The sequence below is a fragment of the Rattus rattus genome, chromosome 5, assembly GCF_011064425.1.
Source record: "Rattus rattus isolate New Zealand chromosome 5, Rrattus_CSIRO_v1, whole genome shotgun sequence".
Classification (NCBI taxonomy): Eukaryota; Metazoa; Chordata; class Mammalia; order Rodentia; family Muridae; genus Rattus; species Rattus rattus.
Genome location: NC_046158.1, coordinates 80286013 through 80304617, shown reverse-complemented (window position 1 = coordinate 80304617; position 18605 = coordinate 80286013). Strand labels below are relative to the sequence as shown.

The 18605-nt window shown below is 48.2% G+C and overlaps 1 protein-coding gene across 1 annotated transcript; it reads left to right on the top strand.

Moving 5' to 3' along the window:
• Nucleotides 1-15589: 15589 nt before the first annotated feature.
• On the top strand, nucleotides 15590-18317 carry Fjx1 (four-jointed box kinase 1). Its single transcript, XM_032903791.1, has one exon. The coding sequence runs from the start codon at nucleotides 15833-15835 to the stop codon at nucleotides 17180-17182; it is 1350 nt and encodes a 449-aa protein (XP_032759682.1). The 5' UTR covers nucleotides 15590-15832; the 3' UTR covers nucleotides 17183-18317.
• The last annotated feature ends 288 nt before the right edge of the window (nucleotides 18318-18605 follow it).

The window sequence follows — 18605 nt, the reverse complement described above, 5'->3', positions numbered from 1 at the left end:
CTGAAATCCCAGAACTCCAGTTGGGTATCACTTTGAGAGTCTGAGATGGGTACCAAAGTGATGGGCGCCAAAGGTTACCCATCCTTCTCCCCAGGGATGCACTGCCCAATAACAGATGCCAATAACATTTGATTTGAGGCTGTTGTTGGTGGAGCTTTTTAGATGCTTTCTACTGCACAAGTGTGGGGCTGGGAAACAGAAAAGATCTGTGGAAGAGTGCTAATCCCTGTATTAGACTCTTCCAAGAATAATGGGAGTTTGAAGAAGGCGACTGTGCCATAATTGCTGACACAATATAAACATCTTCTGTCTGGGGTTTGGAGAGGAACCAATGAGATTGTTACTAAAGTTGTTAGAGTCTGGGCTCTGGCTACTCAAACGAGGGTTGGCCTGCCCTCATGGGCCAGTTAAACAGGCAGATAGCAGGGAAATCAGAGAAAGATTTACTCAGTGTGGCCGTGCTGGTATGAGGATCACAGAGGCCCAGTGACCCCCTCCTTCCCCCAGTCTATGTCCGAGGTTCTAACAGGAGTCCAGGTTTGAATAGAGGGCAAGAGGTATGCATAACTGAGCAGCCCTTGTCCAGGCGTGGCGTCTCCCATCACTGTTGTCTCTGCTTCATTCTCACAAGACAGAACGGCGGGACATCTCCTTTCCACAGATGGGTCCCCCTACATCTGGCATCGGGACTCAGCCTTTTCCTTCTCCCAACATGAAATTCCTGTGAGTATTCTATTCCCTTGCACCGTTGTTTCAATATCTAAATAGCCAAATCCTGGATTTGGGGGGGGGGTCCCCTCTATGGTCCAGCGTCAGCCACTGGGCTACTCTCAGGCCATAGCATCAGTTACTCAGTCAGTTCAGGTGATCCCTGGAGCCATGTCTTTCACTTACGCTCCCACCCTCTGCTTTCATTTCTCTCTGCAGCTGTTGCAGAGGCTCACATCCTCCCGTGGGGCAGCTTCTTAATATTTTTTTCTTGAAAAGGGTAGTGGGAGCAGGAGTTATTACTGGGTCTCTTGTTTCTCAGGCTGCCCTTGAACTCACGCTGCAGCCAAGAATGACTTTGAACTTCTGATCTTTCTACTCCTACCTCCCGAATGCTAAGGTTATAGATTGAGCCACGTGTGGGCTTCTCGCAGAGCTGGGGATGGGCTGAGGGGTCGCAGGGCCTAGGCGAGCACTCTATCAGTTGAGCTACTTCATCCATCCTGCCTCTTAAGAGTCGCTGTCTCCGCTCTCTTCTGATGATCCAGTACAGTGAAGCACAAACCATTCCAGAGGCAAGCCATCATTGGTCCTGCCTGCTCAAAAAGAGGTGGCACCAAAGTCCCTCCAAGACCATGCTAATCAACACCCTGTCTTGGAAGAGGGAAAAGCTCATGGGCCTGCCCCTATGTAGAGATTTACATAATTAGAGGCTGGTGGTGGAGGGCAAGACATTTTCTACAGTGATATAGGCACTCATGTTTCTGTACATAACCCTTACCCACAGACCACACTCTGATAGTACTCATTAGGACACACACACACACACACACACACACACACCTAGAAGGAGGGCTGGTGGCAAGAAGAAGAAGATTGGTAGAAGTAAGAGAGGAGCAAGGTTGTATGGTTGAAATACATGTGAATTGTGGAAATGTCACAATGAAACTTTTCATCATGTATGAGTGACACATGCTAATAAAAATGTTTTCAAAAACAACTATGCATATAAAAAATTTAATGACTCCAGAAATATTTTCTTAATTAAAAATAAAGTCCTTTCTCTTTAAATGTCTTCCTCTGTAATGTGCTATTAGCACTTAGGTATGTATGTGCCTGGACTTTTTTCCGGAAATGTGTGTATTTGGTACTTTTATTTTTCAACAACGCACAGCAGAGTTTCATAAAAGCTCTCTTGCTACAAGAGAGACTTTCCTGAAATCACATAAAATACCATCCCTATATGATTCCTTGGGGCCCCATTCACTCAAAATAATGGAAATTTAAATTCAGCCGTCCTACTAGGGGAGTGAGCCGAGGCCCAGGACTCTCGTTTTTGTTGCTATTGTATTTCTGTTGCTCCTGTCTCTGCTGCTTTAATTAGTGCATGGCATCGTCTGAAGTGGCATCATTTTTATTCCTGCTATGGCCAGAGGCAGTTAGCTCACAATTCACAGTATTTTTAATTCTAATAAAACCAGTCAACCTCCTGTCCTGCTTTAGTGCCTCCAGAGAAGAGGACACCCTGAGCCTGAGGTTGCAGGCAACGAAACGTTTTAGGGCTCAACAGCGTGCTCCTCTACTAACGTGCACAAGCCCAGGCTCGGTCCCCAGCACTGCCTAAACAGGACATGGTGCATGCTCCTGCCATCCCAGCCCTTGACTGGGAGTTCAAGGACATCCTTGGCTACTTACTAAATTCAGTATCTACAAAACAGACAGACAGAGGGAGAGAGAGGGAACCAGGAGGGGCAGAAGGAAGGGATATTTTTTCCGTATAAGTTTTAGAAAGAGCTCTCCTCTCCTTTCTGAGTGTGTAGTTATGGACTGTAGGCTGTTCACAGTACGTTAGTCTCCTGACCACATGCTAACAATAGATTTCACATATGAATTCCCCCAAAAATTAACTAAAAATTTATATTTAGCAATAAAAAGAAAAGAGACTCAAAGGTTTAACTTAAAATTACTCCTTTTAATCAGCTTTCTGTCACTGTGACAGAATAGTTGAGAAAATCAACTGAAACGAGAAAAGCTTTATTCTTGCTCTTAGTTTCAAAGGTTTTGGTCTATGGTCATTTGGTTCCCTGTTTCTGGGCCCTCCAGAGGCAAAATATTGTGACTGGAAGCAGGTGTAGCAGAAAGGTGGCAGACAAGAGATGGAGAGAGGTGAGATGGGACAAAAATGGTCACAAGAGCGAGCCCCTGACACTTAGTTCCTCTGATGTAAACCTTGTTCTATAGTGTCCACCACCTCCCAAGAGCTCATTCTGATAAATACATCATCAGACCATCCTATGAGTGAGATCCAGTCACCCCTTAAGAGCCCTCAGCACATGGCCTTTGGAGGGTCATTTCAGATCCAAACTATAAGATTGCTGTCACAGGACTATTACAGCTTTTAGGGAACAGGATGAATGCCCTAATTCTCACTCTATGAGCTTTAATACTGCAGTTCTCTGATAGGTCCCAGAGATGTGTTACAGAGATACAAGATTTGGGGTCATTGTACACTTGCTTTCCGAAATACAGAGGTTAGTGTGGATGGTCTGGGAATGTCCCGCCCCAGGTTGGCACCTGGTTGTCCCTCTGCATCCACCTAAGTTCTCTGAATCTTACTTGCTCTTCTGTACACGGGGGCCGTAACTTCACCCAAGGGTCCCTGTAAGGAGACCAGCTGCTTTACATGTAGTGAGTCCTACACATTTGACTAACAGTTACCAGAGAGGACTATGCCTCTACCCGAACACACAGAGCTTCTCACCATTTGCCAACACCACAACTCCATTCCCCCAAAACAAAACAAATCACAAGGAATGAGTTGGACAGACTGAAGGAGGATTTACTGACCCTGGGACGGATTCTATGGCTGAGAAAGGGAGGCCTCCAGGCAAGTCCTCTGTGGGCAGACGTTGCCAGGAAGCATTGCTAAGGGCAAAAGCATTCCCAGTCCCTCCCGGATGGCCAGGCTCCCACTTTCTCAGTTTCTCACTCCTTCTTCAACCTCTCCAGCCCTGGCTGGGCTCCTCTTTCCTGGGAAACACAAACAGGCAGCAGAGAAAATGCAGCCTGCCTTTGAGCTTATTCCAGGCAGTCCTTAAATCATCCTGCCCTGGGGGCAATGGGATGTTTGCTCTCCTTGGCCTGCCCTTGTCCCCCATCTGCAATCTTCCTCATACTTTCTGTATACTTTATCAATATGAGACTCAGCCTGCTGTAGAAAAAATGAGCCACTCCTATTTACTTTTCTTTGTACAAACCAAGGTCTTGAATGGCGACCTTTATTAATCTGTCAGTCAGAACTAAGCAAATGTATGGAAATGCTGGATCTGCTAACTGCGGGAACTACAAAGACGGGACTCACTGCTATTGCAGGGCAGAGGGAACGCCATCACCATTTACTCAGACCCAAGGCGATGTGTCACCCTGTCATGTAGTACACAGCAAATGAATGATGGATCATGCTGCTTGGTTGCAATTTTTATTGGCTCCCCATAGAAGATAAGCAAATGCTCTTTGTTGAGACCTTACAGTCTGGCTCCGGCTGCTTTGTTCACTGTCAGAGAGCTTTCATTATTGTTTTCAAAGGAATGCAAGGCTATACTTGTTTGAAAATCAAAAAACACAAAATAGTTGGGAGCGAGATATGGGGAATGGTGGTCCCATGCAGAGCCACCCTTTAACACTACCTGCTCTGCTACTGGTCGAAGTCTGGAATCTTTGTCTCTAAGGGGACCAATCAAATTTCTCCCTCCTGGAATGTAAAAGCACAAATAAATGGTAAACAGGGACATCTTAGGGCCACACCCTCGATAGAAAGCCTCCAAGGCAAAGGCAGCATCTGCAGCCTAAGCATTCAGAAGGCTGAAGGAGGAGGATCCTTAAGTTCAAGGCTAGCCTGGGCTACTTAGTGAGAACCCATCTCAAAAACAAAAACAATAATGCCTGCTTACAGATGCTTACACAGCCCAACACTGGTCTGTGCCTGTTGGCCCCAAGTCTTCCACAATGTAATAGCTAGCGGCCAACGCCAGTGGGACGCCTCTACATTGTACAGCCATGCACAGGCAGGCGTGCAAAGTGTTCCATTCTTTAATACTCTGAATCTGATCCTAATATGTGCCACAACACACACACACACACACACACACACACACACACACACACACACCGCATGTATGCATAATGCTCTATGAAATAGAATGAAAATGTGTACAGTTAAAGTATAACCGTTATCTATGCAGCTGGGGGTGGGGCTTTTAATACTGATTAAAACCACGATGTTCTGGAACCAACACTTCACATGGTATACCATTCCTAATCCCATATTCTCACTTGAGTCAGACTATTTCTGTGAAGAAGCAGGAATATCTCATTCTGGAAGGGAGAAAACCAAGATGGGAAAACTCCTGTGTCATCCAGGCAGGCTTATAGATTCAATACAACCGTGAGGATCCACCATTGCCCCCCACTCCATGGCCCTCCAGAGGTGAAAGTGCACAGAGCACAGCATGTGGCACTGCTTTCCCCTCGGGAGCTAGGGCATCACAGCAGCAGGAAAATGAGGGAAGCCCTTTGCTCTTCGCCATTCTCTCGTGAGCATCTCCAGGTCATTTTATGTTTTCTTTTTATTCTTCTTTTCCTTCTTTCTTTATTTCCTTTTTTTTCCTTTCTTTATTTCCTTCTTTTTTTCTTTCTTCCTTTTTATTACACTTTGTCTTTCTGGCTGCTTTGATTAGTTCTCGTGGTCACCAACAGAAACAGGAAGTCGGAGAAAATGATTTCAAAGTAATCATGTTCTCTTTCCACCCAACACACACACACACACACACACACACACACACACACACACACACACTTTCCTAATAAGCAAAACAGAGATTATATCAAATGGGAGTGGGGCTGGGAATGTTCTAGCTCTTCGGTGATTCTCAGGCTTCTTTTTCTGTCCTCATTTACTGGCATGTCTGTGGAGATTGTGCATACATGAACCATGCACACGTAGTTGCCTTGTGGATGACAGTAAGGATCTGAGGCAATGGAAACCAGAGACACCTCTGAGGTGACAGAGAGTGCAGATGTGTGCAGTGATGAGCAAACTCCCTGGGGGCTGGGGTGGGGGTCAGGAAGTCATCATGTGAACCACTGAGGTAGGAGTCAGGTAAAATGCACTCCTGCTGCAGGAATGTTGGAAACTATGAACCCAGGACTTGCCTCGCATCTCTCTGAAGGGTCTTTCTCTTCACCAAAAGCAGTCGCTCTCCTTGCCTTGTTACCCCACCATGGCAGGTTGACACTCAGCCAGACTAACAAAGCTGAATGTGAATTGTGGGTAAAGGGACCCATATTGGAACAGGACACTTCAAGACCAGCTTCTCAGCACAAAGGAAATTTATTTGCCTCAGACAGACAAAGAGCAGGGAACAAAAGACAAAGACAGGAGGTAGAGGACAGAGAGAAGGGGAAGAGAACAAGGGAGGAGGGAAAGGATGTTTGTTCTGTGGGACAAAGGACTACCTCTGGATAGAGAGGAGACGGCCCATAGGAAAATGGCAGTTTATAAAGGGAAAAGGGAAAATCCTGTGTCAGGATGAGATGTTCACTTTTAATTGGGCATTTTATTTTAATTATGGTGGCCAACGGGGGTGGGGGGGTGGCTTTTGATTGCTACCCTTCAATACTTTGATAGTCAGCCTCGGGAGAAGGAAGTGACCAAATAAGGGAATAGACCTTGGAGGGTAGCTTTAGGAATGTAATCTAATGGCTTCTAACAAAGGACAGGGAATCAGGGAGAAGGGTAAGACATTGCCATGCTTGGACTGGCTAGAGTCCCTTTAATGTGAATATATATCAATATACCATATGAGAATCGTAATAATTCCCCAAGCATTCTTCTGCTATTCCTTAGATCAGGTGTCCCTAGACCCATAGCCAGTCTTTGATCTCAGCAGGAAATGGCCTCCATGGTTTCTTTCTTCCTTTTTCCTTTGGAGAGATGAAAGGCAGCTGGAGATACTCCAAAGCCAGTCTCAGTGTCATAACAAATATGGCCCAGCCCCACTGGGACACCTTTTCTGTGACAACTCAGAGTTGGCTCCAGGGAAGAGGAGGTCAAAACCACAGGGGAACTGACAGCCAGTTCATCTGTGCCAGAATCCAAGACAGAGGTGGGGCTACCCTCACAACTGTTAGTCTCCCCTCTTTCCCTCATCTCCTGTGAGTAGTCCTGGGCTCCAGCCCTTAACACGGGAGGAGAGATTCAGAGTGCAAACTATCAACTTCAGACAAGTTTACAGGAGACAGTAGAGAGCTTCTGAGCCCCAGAATCCTGCAACATACAGGCTGTGTACTGTGCCCTTTATCCAAAATGTGTTTGTTTCAGATGTTGAACACTGTGGATTTTGGAACATGTGAATACATCTATCATGAGATGTCATGGGAATTCCCACCCCAGCCCCAGCCTAAACACAGAATTTACTTACAAATGTTCATCTAAGCGTCTTCATACGCTTAGCCTGGTGCAATGTTCTTGCTGCACCTGTGTTTTGATTACAACCCATCATATAAGGTCAGGTGTGGAATTTTTCATCTATGATGTCATGTCTGCACTCAAAATGCTTGAGGCTTTGCAGCATTTTGAATTTGGGGTTTTCGGATTAGAGATGCTCAGCCAGTGTTGGGAACAACGTAATGTGTGCCTTTCAGGAGACTGTAAACAGGTTTCTCCTTTGTACCACAGTAGCAGTCTTGGAAGCCAAGCCTCGCTCCCCTAGTTTTCCATCAATTATATGGGGATAAAAAGCGGGTTTTAAAGATGAAATGAGTAGAAAGGCTCTCAGCATCCTCTGGTAGTGAAGGCACGGACTGAAAATATTAAATTTTGTCCACCAGAACCTCTCACTCGGGCTTCCCAATTCTACACCTGGAGCAAGCTGGATCAGAAGCTGAGGTGGAGAGGTGGGCTCTACAGACAGGAAAGGGACATTTCTCCCTTTCTCTACAAAGGAGAAAGGAGAGAGGGGAGAAGGCGAGGAGGCCACGTGGAGAGGGTAGGGTGAGGTGACAAGCCCCTCAGAACGCCAGGAAACTCACTGAACTGCTGATACCTGAGGGGAAAGGGGCTGGCTGGTTTGGAACTTCACAACTTGACCTGTGAGGCAGTTCAGCTGATAAAGATGCCTGCGACAAGCCTGTTGGCCCAAGTTCAATCCCTGAGACCCACTTAGTGAGCAAGAGACCTGACTCCAGAAACTCGTCCTATTGCATCCACTTGTGCACACACAGACACACACACACACACACACACACACACACACACACAGAGAGAGAGAGAGAGAGAGAGAGACAGAGACAGAGAGAGAGACAGAGAGAGAGACAGAGAGACAGAGAGGCAGAGAGAATGAGAGACACAGAGGGACAGTGAGAGACAGAGGGGGTACATGATTTTATAAATAAATAAAACAAAATGAGATAGCTCAAAAAGAGATAGTCAAGAACCAAGCTGATCTTCCAGAGGACCCTGCTTCAACTCCCAGTACCCACATGGCAGTTCATAACTGTCTGTAACTCCAGTTCTGGAGGTCTGACTCCTTCATATATGCAGGCAGGCATGCTTGTGGACAAAACACCAATACACATAAAGTAAAAATAAATAGATCATTAAAAGAAAAAACAAAAAAGGAACCTGTGTTGAGAGCAGGAAGGAGACCCAAGGAGGCGAGCTTGAGAGGCAACGTTCTAGGGATGCTACAGACTGGGAGAAAGTCTTTGGATTCCTCCAGCCAATAGGACTTTGGATACAGAGGAGTTGCAGGTAGCAACCAGTTCATACCATTGTCAGGACCACTGATGTTACCACAGGAAGCACAAAATGGTTTTCAGCCAAAGTCTGGAGCTGAGGAAACTGGTGCATTCTAAAGTAGGGCTGCATCACAGAGGGAACTGGACCCATCTGTGTTCACTATCCCCTCCTCCAGGTGAGTGTCCTCAGGTTCTTGTGCATCCTTCCTCCTCCCTGCCAGCAGCATCCTTCATCCTTCCTCCTCCCTGACACCAGCTTTGCAGTCCAGAGGCAACATCCTTCCTTGGGTCCAGAGTGCCTCACTCTCCCGCTGGAGCTGCTCAGGACTAGCCTTTACTGCGGCGAGCCCCCAGTTATAAATTACTACCTGCTGGCCATCATTTTAACATAAATGGATTTTAAAAAGCAGCAAAGGAATATATTTTCACTTGAAGTTAAAGCATCCATTTTTTATTTGAGCCAAGCCCGATCTAGGGGAGATGGCAGAAGAATAGCTCCGAGGCTAATAGAGTTAATGATTATGATGGAGATCCCAGGAGCTGCGATATTTCACTTGCAGTTGCCTCCATCCCGGCTCTGCTGCCTGCAGTACTTCTTTTCCCCGTTCACGTCCACTTCCATTAACACCCACCGCCGACGATGGAACCATTATGATAATATCTCTGCTCTCCGCAGCCTCGATTGGTCTTGACACATTATCACCCTAAGAGCCCAGCCACATCGCACTAAGTCCCATTTATAATAACACTTGGCAGGAGCCACCAAAATAAAACCTGGTACTCACGGACCGCCTCTCATCGGAGGAAATCAGAAGGCTTCACAAGCTTAATTAAGCTTCAGCATCTATGTGACTGATGAGACTCAGGCCGGGGAAGCTGGAGAGAATCGCTAATTACGCACTGGGTAAAGCTCCAGGCAGCCGGGAGCACCAAAGTCAACAAAGCTGGGGACAGTCACATTTCTAGCAGAAAATGTTTGTTGAGTAAATTCTTCAGAGTGGGTTAGGACAGTCCAGGAGTGTTGGTGAAGGGCTGGGGAAGTTCTCATATCATGCCTCTATGGCTAGGGGGAGGGGGAGAGGGGCTAACACTTGCTCACAAAAGGATTAAACAAATTCACTCACTCAGATGCTTTCAAGGATTAAGAAATGGAGTGCCTGAAAGGTGTGGTGGTGAACTCTTGGTACCTGGCTGCTGTACTCACCGGCTGTCCTCTCTGTCGCCCGTTACCCCTTAAACTGGGACTCATGAGTCCTATTGTGCCCTCCAAGTGCAGCCCATTTTAACATCTGCCTCCTTGGGGAAGCCTTCCTGGACTTCCCTGGGAGGATCAGTTGCTCCCTGTTCTGTGCTCCAATGTTCTTCCTAAATAAAGTCCCAAGATTGTGATAGCAGGCAATAAAAATTTATTGAGCAATTACTAAATGTGGAAGGCACATCTCATCTACACGGTAATGAAACACCGAATTGTTATCTTCTCTTCACGGATGAGTTAACAAGCCCAGAGAGGGAAGGTGATCTTCCTTAGGTGAGACAGCTATTGCATGCAAGACAGCCTGGCTGTACTCCCAAAGAACAAAAGCACAGCCGCCCCAGCAGTCCGTCTGTGATTAAGACGTTTGCCTATCTGTCCCCCTCTCTAGTTTGCATGCTCTCCTGTAAGGGCACGTAGCCCTTGAAACTCCAACTTGCAAACAGTTCCAACTCAAAGTGAATTCCCAGGGAAGTCCAGGGAACCGTGGCCAATGTACTGGGACAAATGGAAACCAGGAACTCTGGTTCCTTCCATCTTTCTCCTCTGCTAAAAGGTGTAGAGTTGAGTCACCTTTCCCCTATAGAATGCCTGTCTCAACTGCAGGCCTCCCATCCACATCTGAATCATGCTGTCTGAATCAGTTACTTTTCCAAGGCTGTGACCAGGTATCTAAGGGGACCATTTGAGCAGGGGAGGGGGGAGTCCTCTTGGCTCACAGTTTCACAGGGTTCAGTCAATCATCCTTGAGCCCATTGATGCCAGGCCTACAGTTAGCCAGAACATCACAGAGGTGAGCTATATGAAATATCGCGCTCTGGATATGTGTTATCCTTTAGCCCAGGTTATCCATGCTGTATATGCTGCCCACCCATCTGTCACCAGACTATTGGTCACAATAGTATGCTACACTTTCTTAATGACGATCTCAAAGCTCATGAGTAAATGAGTAAATGATGAGGAGGTACCAGGGCATAAAAATGCATACACTGTGTGGCAATCCAGTCACGCAGACATGGAAGTAAGGGAATGGAGGATTCAGTACTGCATAGCAAGACTCCAAGCAGCCGCTGGAGAGCTTGGGAGATAATCCTTCTGGATGAGGACTGCCTATGACAACCACACACATGAGAATGAGATTGGCTAAGCAATCCTTGAATGTGTGTGTGTGTGTGTGTGTGTGTCCATCTGCCTGTGTGTATGTGTGTCTGTCTGTCTGTCCATCTGCCTGACTGTCTCTCTCTCTCTCTCTCTCTCTCTCTCTCTCTCTCTCTCTCTCTCTGTGTGTGTGTGTGTGTGTGTGTGTGTGTGGCAGTTGGGGAGCACAGGTTGCTGTCTTCTATCATTCTTCACCTTATCTTTCAGACAAGTTCTCTCATTTATCCTGGAGTTTGTCATTTTGGCCAGGCTGGCTAGTCCATGAGGCCCAAGCCTGCCAGTCTACACCCCATGACACTAAGTTTACAGGCACATGCACCATACCTGGCTTTTATGTGACTTTCACGAACTGAGCTATCTCTCCAGCTACAGCTAAGTGATTCTAGGAAGACACATATCATGGTCATACAGCAAAACCAAGACAGGGAGAGCAACCCCCAGACAGAAAGGTGCTGTGCTCTCCTGGGAGAGAAAATGGAGAGTAAAGACTGTCTTAATTTGAGCTGTCGAAACAAAGTATCACAGTCTATGTCGCTCAAAGAGCAAATCATGTTTATTACAGTTCTGGACTGAGGAGTCCTAGAGCAAAGTGCATGAGAGTTCGTGTCTTTTGAAGGCACGCCTACAGGTTTATACCCAGCAATTTTCTGGCTGGGTCTTTGTGTGGCCAAAAGAGCACTAGATATGGGGTCTTTTTACAAAGACGTCAATCCCATTCTCGAAGGGATCACGACTTTCAGGATCCAATGACTTTCCAGAGGGCCCTGCAGCTGACACCATGGCATTAGGTTTGAGAATTCAATACATAACCCTGGAGGGAACACAGCCACCCAGCCCATAACAATACAAACAATGGAAGTGCAGCCTCAAGCTAGAAAGCTGTGCAAGGTCAGCAGTATTGACCAATATAGGAGTCACAGAATCATTTTGGAATCAGAGTAAGCGGCAAGGGTCTTCTTTTCCCTCTCTTCTATCTGTTTATTGTAGAGTGTCTCGCTTTATTATTAGGACAGGGTCTCACCATGGAACCCAGGCTGGCCTCAAACGTGTGATCTTGCTTCCACCTCCAGGAAAGAAGGACCTACTTGTGTGCACCACCACCACATTCTCTCTTACTTTTGTAGAAACATATAAAAAAAGTGCACTCGAGCATCTCTATCTTTGAGAGGAGAATGTAGCTCAGCAGAAAAGCCAGCAAAAATCAGAATGAAGGAGGCCAGGTGGAGAGGCAGCCATGAGTGGGTTGCCTGAAGCTGCCTGGAGGTTCACTGGAGCCAGGCACATGATGCATGTCTGCCACCACAGCCACCAAGAAATGAAGATGTGACTGAAGAGAAAGAGCTTGAGCTATACACAGAGGTCAGGACCACAGCCAGGACTACAGAGAGAGCCTTCGTCATTTCACTCAGTACGAACCCCAAAGCGTGCTTCGAAAGAAACTTAGATTGAGTTGAAAATCTTTGATTTAATGCAACCATTTTTATGCTTGGTATTGCCTCCACCCATTTACAATACGCCAAAGGTGCAGGAGCCTCAGCTCTGTCACTTGTCAGCCATGTAACTTTCCGGCTATACTTCTGATCTGCCATCTTTCCAATGAGGACAATGATCATATTCGCTCGGAGGGCTACATGGATCAGTAAAGCCCAGACTGGGCTGAGCCCCACACCACGCCCAGAAGTAAGGAATTCGTAAGAGCCTGTTAATGCCGTTGTTATGGTTACCGTTAATATTTCACCCGAGCTGCATAACAACCTGTAAGTTTGGTGCGATTTATTATCCTCATTTCTCAAGTTGAGAAATTGAAATGCATGGAAGATGAAAACTAGCCCAAGGAACAAGTCAGAAAAATGGAAGGCCAGACTCAAAGTCTTCCAACGTCAAGCCTCATTCTTGGCTCCCAGCGCTCACCCTGCCTTTTCTGTGTTGCCCAGAAAGTGCCCAGGTTCTTTGAGCCTGATCACGGTTCACAAAGAACTGTGGGCAATTTTGAATATATTGGAAGTCTAAGCTTAAGGAGTATTAAGAAAATCTTAAAAGAGAAAATAGCTTCTTATTTGGGGATAGATGAGTGGCACCTCAACCCTAAGCAACTGCCAAAGGTCAATAGAGACGGTGTTCCCTGCCTGGGAGCCTCAGGGAAAGCAGGCGGACTTGCTGTCTTCATACTTCAAATGTAAGGAGTTGGAGGGCAATCAGCTAACACAGGTAGGCTCCAAAAACACTGTCTAAAATAATCAAATGTCACTATAAATCAAACAGCATACCAGTCTGCAGGGCGTGTTTATGTGTGCTTGCTTTCTCAGCTCACTCCTCTGCGTTTCTGCATTTTGACTGTTAAACCTTTTATTCATACATCTCATCCAGGTAAAGAGTGTACTCAGGCCTGGGGCTAGGTCAGGTCCTGGGGCTCAAACGTAAAGTCCACTCATCGTCTGAGATATGGGGTCTTAGCCTGGTTCTTCAAGCCTCCCTTTCATCAGTACCCTTAGCACGACTGTGAGAGTCTGGAAGGGGTGACTGGTTTTAAAGTCTGCTTTCCCAGACTTTATAATCTTTATAATCTTGCTTTCCTCACATTCATTGTGCAGAGGCCTCAACAATATTTTTTCCCTTTTAAGAACTTGAGAAAAATGGTTTTATGTATCCTGTAGCAATGAGATACTTAAACAAACAAACTTGACAATGCTACTTGAAAAGTTTCATCCCAATTCCAGATTGTTGCTGAATACTCACTCAGTGCCAGGCTTTGGGCAAGAGAACTCCCCGTGCAGTGTACCATGATGGATCACTGGGAGCTACACACTCATAGATTCTGCTAAGAGCCAAAAACACGGAGCCACCAAGCACTTCAAATTGCCCCGTTGCCCTCAGGACATAACTTGGCCCAGGGTGGCATTCTGAGTTTAACTTAATCACCACTATGAAATGTAGTTCTCTAATTAGAGGCTATTCTGATTGTGCCCACAAGGTGGAGATCTTGCTTACATTTTGCCCACACGGAACCCAATGCAGGGGGAAAAAAAAAAAAGTTAAACCAAAAGCAAAAATAAAATTCAATGAATTCGGTGCTTATTTCATGTAATATACTATATTAGCTGGTAAATGAAATAAAAAATTGATAAGAGACAGTCCCTGCTCTCTGGGGAAAGACCGGGGGAAGCTTGCACAAGGCGAGAAAAAAAAATACCTTTTTAATGAATTAATATATTGTACTGGATCCATATGGGAGGCACTGTAATCCTTTTATCAGATCTGAGCTATAAAAAGCCCATGGTTGGGAACACATCCAAGAAAGACCCCACACTTCACGCAGCACACAGAGCACCAGTGGGGAAGAAACCCATGAAGGTGTATGTGTTGGGTCAGGGCTGGGCCAGCTATGTTTTAGAGGGTTAATGTTTCTACTCTGTTAGAAACATTACATTGTCTACCCTATAACTCCAGGATAAATATACACAGTACAGCAGCTGAAACCTCTCATGTGTACTGAGTAGAGGGATATAAGAAGAGGAAAAGACCCACAATGTGAAAGAAGCCGATTTTAAACTCTGGCTATAGGGCTGTGGGAGTAGCCTAGAGAACCTGCGAGTATGCACAGGTCCTGGGACAGTTCCCTGGCGTGCCAGATCTGGCTCTCGGGACAACTGAACCCTCACAGCCCTGAACTTATGACTAAGAATCTCTGATTTTGGATATGGGATACAAGAAGGGAAAGGAAAGAGCTAGTTTGTTTGCCAGTGACTTTTCTGGTAGATTAAACCAAGAAAGTCTGGAGGAAGATGCATCGGTTTTTACGTTGTGTTGGTTTGGTTTTTCTTCACTGTCCCCTTCCCACTTTTTCTCCTTTACTCTAAACTAGTAAAAACGATTGTTGTTTATTTTCCTTTGTTTGGGTGAAAATTGTAATTAGGGATAAGGTGACTAAATGACAACTTAAAAACAAGTTGAGAATGTTGGCAATAAATGTTTATATCTGTCTTTATATCGCTATCCCTACATATTGAACATTCTTTAAAAAGGGAAAATCAAGTGGCATGAGACCAGGAGACCTGACTTGAATATCCAACTTGCACAGCATCCCTAAGAAAAATCACAAAAGTCTACCACATTGCTCTCAAGACTGCAATGATCCATACTGGAGAGCTTGCTCTGGAGAGGGGTTGTGGGTTCAAAGTCATTGACTACAGATGGTTCCTCTCCCCTCTGGAGTCACATCCTCTAGGGCTCCGGACATTCCCGAGAATTTACATAAGCCAGCGTGAATCACAGCAAGCGAAGTTGCAAAAGGACCCACCCTGACCCTTCCCTGTACTGCGGTGGAAGTCTGCCTGAAGTTTTCAGATCAGACACAGTCCAAACGAGGGTACTAGGGGATCATCCCACTCCCACAAGAGCACCGGACACGCCGCTACGGCCGAGCCCTATATTTGGTCTCTGCCCCCGCCTCGGCCCCCTCCCGCCCCGACGCCCCCGCATGGACGCCGCCAGTCGGGCTTCCTCCCTGTCCCGAAGTCCGGGACAGAGAGTGGGGCCACCTTTCGCTCCTGGAAGGATCGGTTGCCGCTTTAAGGGGAAGAGGAAGGGAAGGGGCGGGGGAGTGGGGGGCGGGGAGAGGAGGCAGAGGAGGGGGAGGGGGATCCCCCTTGCTCCCACGTGGTCCGGGCGCCTGTGAATCGCGCCCGCCGGAGGGTCTCACAGCGAAATACAAAAGCAGCTGGGAAGCCACGGCGAGGCGAGTTCCCAGCGCCGGGGCAGAGCGCTGGTCAGAGCCCCGCAGCGCTCCGCGGCCGCGATGGGGCTCCGGCACCCGAAGCCCGGGAGCCAGCCAGCAGCCGGGCCCGCCTCGCCGCCCGCACCCGGGCGCCCGGGCTTGGCTTGAAGCGGCGGCGGTGGCACCGGCGCGCCGGCAGGAGCATGGGGCGGAAGATGCGGGGCGCCGCCGCCGCGGGGCTCTGGCTGCTGGCTTTGGGCTCGCTGCTGACGCTGTGGGGAGGGCTCCTGCCACCACGGACCGAGCTGCCAGCCTCCCGGCCGCCCGAAGATCGACTCCCTCGGCATCCGATCCAGAGTGGCGGCCCCGCGCCGGAGCCGCGATTCCCTCTGCCCCCACCCCTAGTGTGGGACGCCCGCGGCGGCTCCCTGAAAACTTTCCGGGCGCTGCTCACCCTGGCGGCCGGCGCGGATAACCCGCCTGGGAGGCACCCGGACGATCGCGGGCGGCACGTGCCCTCCGGGCTGTCCTGGCCAGCGGAGCACAGGGCGGTGCACGGGGGCGTCTTTTGGAGCCGCGGCCTGGAGGAGCAGGTGCCCCGGGGCTTTTCCGAAGCCCAAGCAGCAGCTTGGCTGGAGGTGGCACGGGGAGCTCGGGTGGTGGCTCTGGATCGCGGGGGCTGTGGACGCAGTTCCAACCGCCTAGCCCGCTTTGCCGACGGCACCCGTGCCTGTGTACGCTACGGCATCAACCCAGAGCAGATACAGGGCGAGGCCCTGTCCTACTACCTTGCGCGCCTGCTGGGCCTCCAGCGCCACGTGCCGCCGCTGGCACTGGCTCGGGTGGAGGCTCGGGGCGCGCAGTGGGTGCAGGTGCAGGAGGAGCTGCGCACGGCGCACTGGACCGAGGGCAGCGTGGTGAGCCTGACGCGCTGGCTGCCTAACCTCACCGACGTGGTGGTGCCCGAGCCCTGGCGATCAGAGGACGGCCGTCTGCGGCCCCTGCGCGACGCCGGGGGCGAGCTGACCAACCTCAGCCAGGCGGAGCTGGTGGACCTGGTACAATGGACCGATCTGATCCTCTTCGATTACCTGACAGCCAACTTCGACCGGCTTGTAAGCAACCTCTTCAGCTTACAGTGGGACCCACGCGTTATGCACCGCGCTACAAGCAACCTGCACCGAGGACCAGGAGGGGCGTTGGTCTTTCTGGACAATGAGGCGGGCCTGGTGCACGGGTACCGGGTAGCCGGCATGTGGGACAAGTATAACGAACCGCTGCTACAGTCGGTGTGTGTATTCCGAGAGCGGACTGCTAGGCGCGTCTTGGAGCTGCACCGGGGTCAGGACGCGGCAGCCCGGCTGCTGCGCCTCTACAGTCGCCAGGAACCGCGTTTCCCAGAGCTGGCGGAGCTCGCAGACCCCCACGCTCAGCTGCTACAGCGCCGCCTTGACTTCCTCGCCAAACACATTTTGCACTGTAAGGCCAAGTACGGCCGCCGACCCGGGGACTTAATAACACTCCGAGGAAGAGAGGGACTGGGTTATGAATGATGGGAGTTAGGGCTGTCTTCTCTGCCACCGGCTATGACCAACCGGCCAACGCCCACCCAGTGGTCTGAATACAAGCTGTCTAAAAACTTGTGTGTTACCCACTTGCCCCTTTCTTTTCATGCCAGGCTGTTTCCTTTCCAAGTTCTGGAAGGGCAAACTCACCGAGGCAAGAAGTGTAACATTCCCTCCACCTAGCTTATAAAAAGGAATCTGTGCTTGTGTGGAGATTGGATCCGAAGAAACTGGCTGCTCGGGTTTGGCCCCTGAATGGCAGTCTCTTTGGGAGATGCAGTCCATTCTTGCCCCACCCCTTCCCAAAAAAGGAAAACTTCCGTTTGAGCTAATTCCTCTATCTCCTACTAAACACAGCGCCGGTGGCCCCAGAGCAGGCTGTGACAAGGGCTGGTGGAGCCCCCTTCCTGTGTTCTCTCTTTGTTCCAGCGCGCGATGGTGAGATAACTGTTCCAAGCTGAGGGACAGCTCTGGATAGGACAAAGAGAGCAAGACTTCCCCGCCCCTGAGAGCCCTACAGACCCTGACAGTTTGTCTGACCCATTCCTGAACCCCTGTCATTTTAGCCTGAAGGCTATGAATTCGGGACTAGTTATAAGCAGAGTCAATAATGAATTTCTTCCTGCATCTCCCAATTGACCAAAATTGACAATGATGATGTTCACCAGAAGAAAGAAAAAAATCAGTTTCATGCACTTTACTTTTTTTAATTTTAATTTTTTAGTAAGAAAACTTTTTTATTTGACAGAATTTGCCTTCTGTGTATATATGTGCATAAATCGTGGTGTAAATAGACTAAACAAACTTATATTTCAATAAAAGGGAGTTTAAAATTTAGAGTTTAATTCCTGAGGTTTGGTTTGACGGAGGGTTCTGACCTCATCTCCTTTTGGAATAGGGGTTAGTTTTCTCTGGCTAGTGGGTGTGCTTTGTAAAACAAAGGATGCAGATCCACCCCCTTTGTGGTTGGGGCTGGGGAGCTGAACAAAGGCAAAAGCAGATTCTCTGTCTTCTCCCCTCAAATGGACCTTAAGACTGGAAATCTGAGTTCAGCCTGGAAAGAGAGAGGGGGACTGGGAAGAAGAATGCTTCATTTCCAGCGAATAAAACTGATACGAAAGGATTTCGCTGTAATATGTTCCTATATTAATCATGTGGTAAATATGGTAGAACCAGATGTGCGGGCTAAAACATGACAAATGCTCCCCTTTTAAACTTAACGGCAGTGGTCACGTGCTTCAGGTTATTTCCAACACTGTAATTGCCGTGCAACACAATGTGCACAGATAATAAGCTAAGCACAGGTTGCAGACAGGTAGAGAGTGTTATAAATTAATTCTGCATTTTAATCTCTGGCATACATTCCACTGCATTCAGGGGATCATAATCTCGAACATCTGGACTCCTCTGG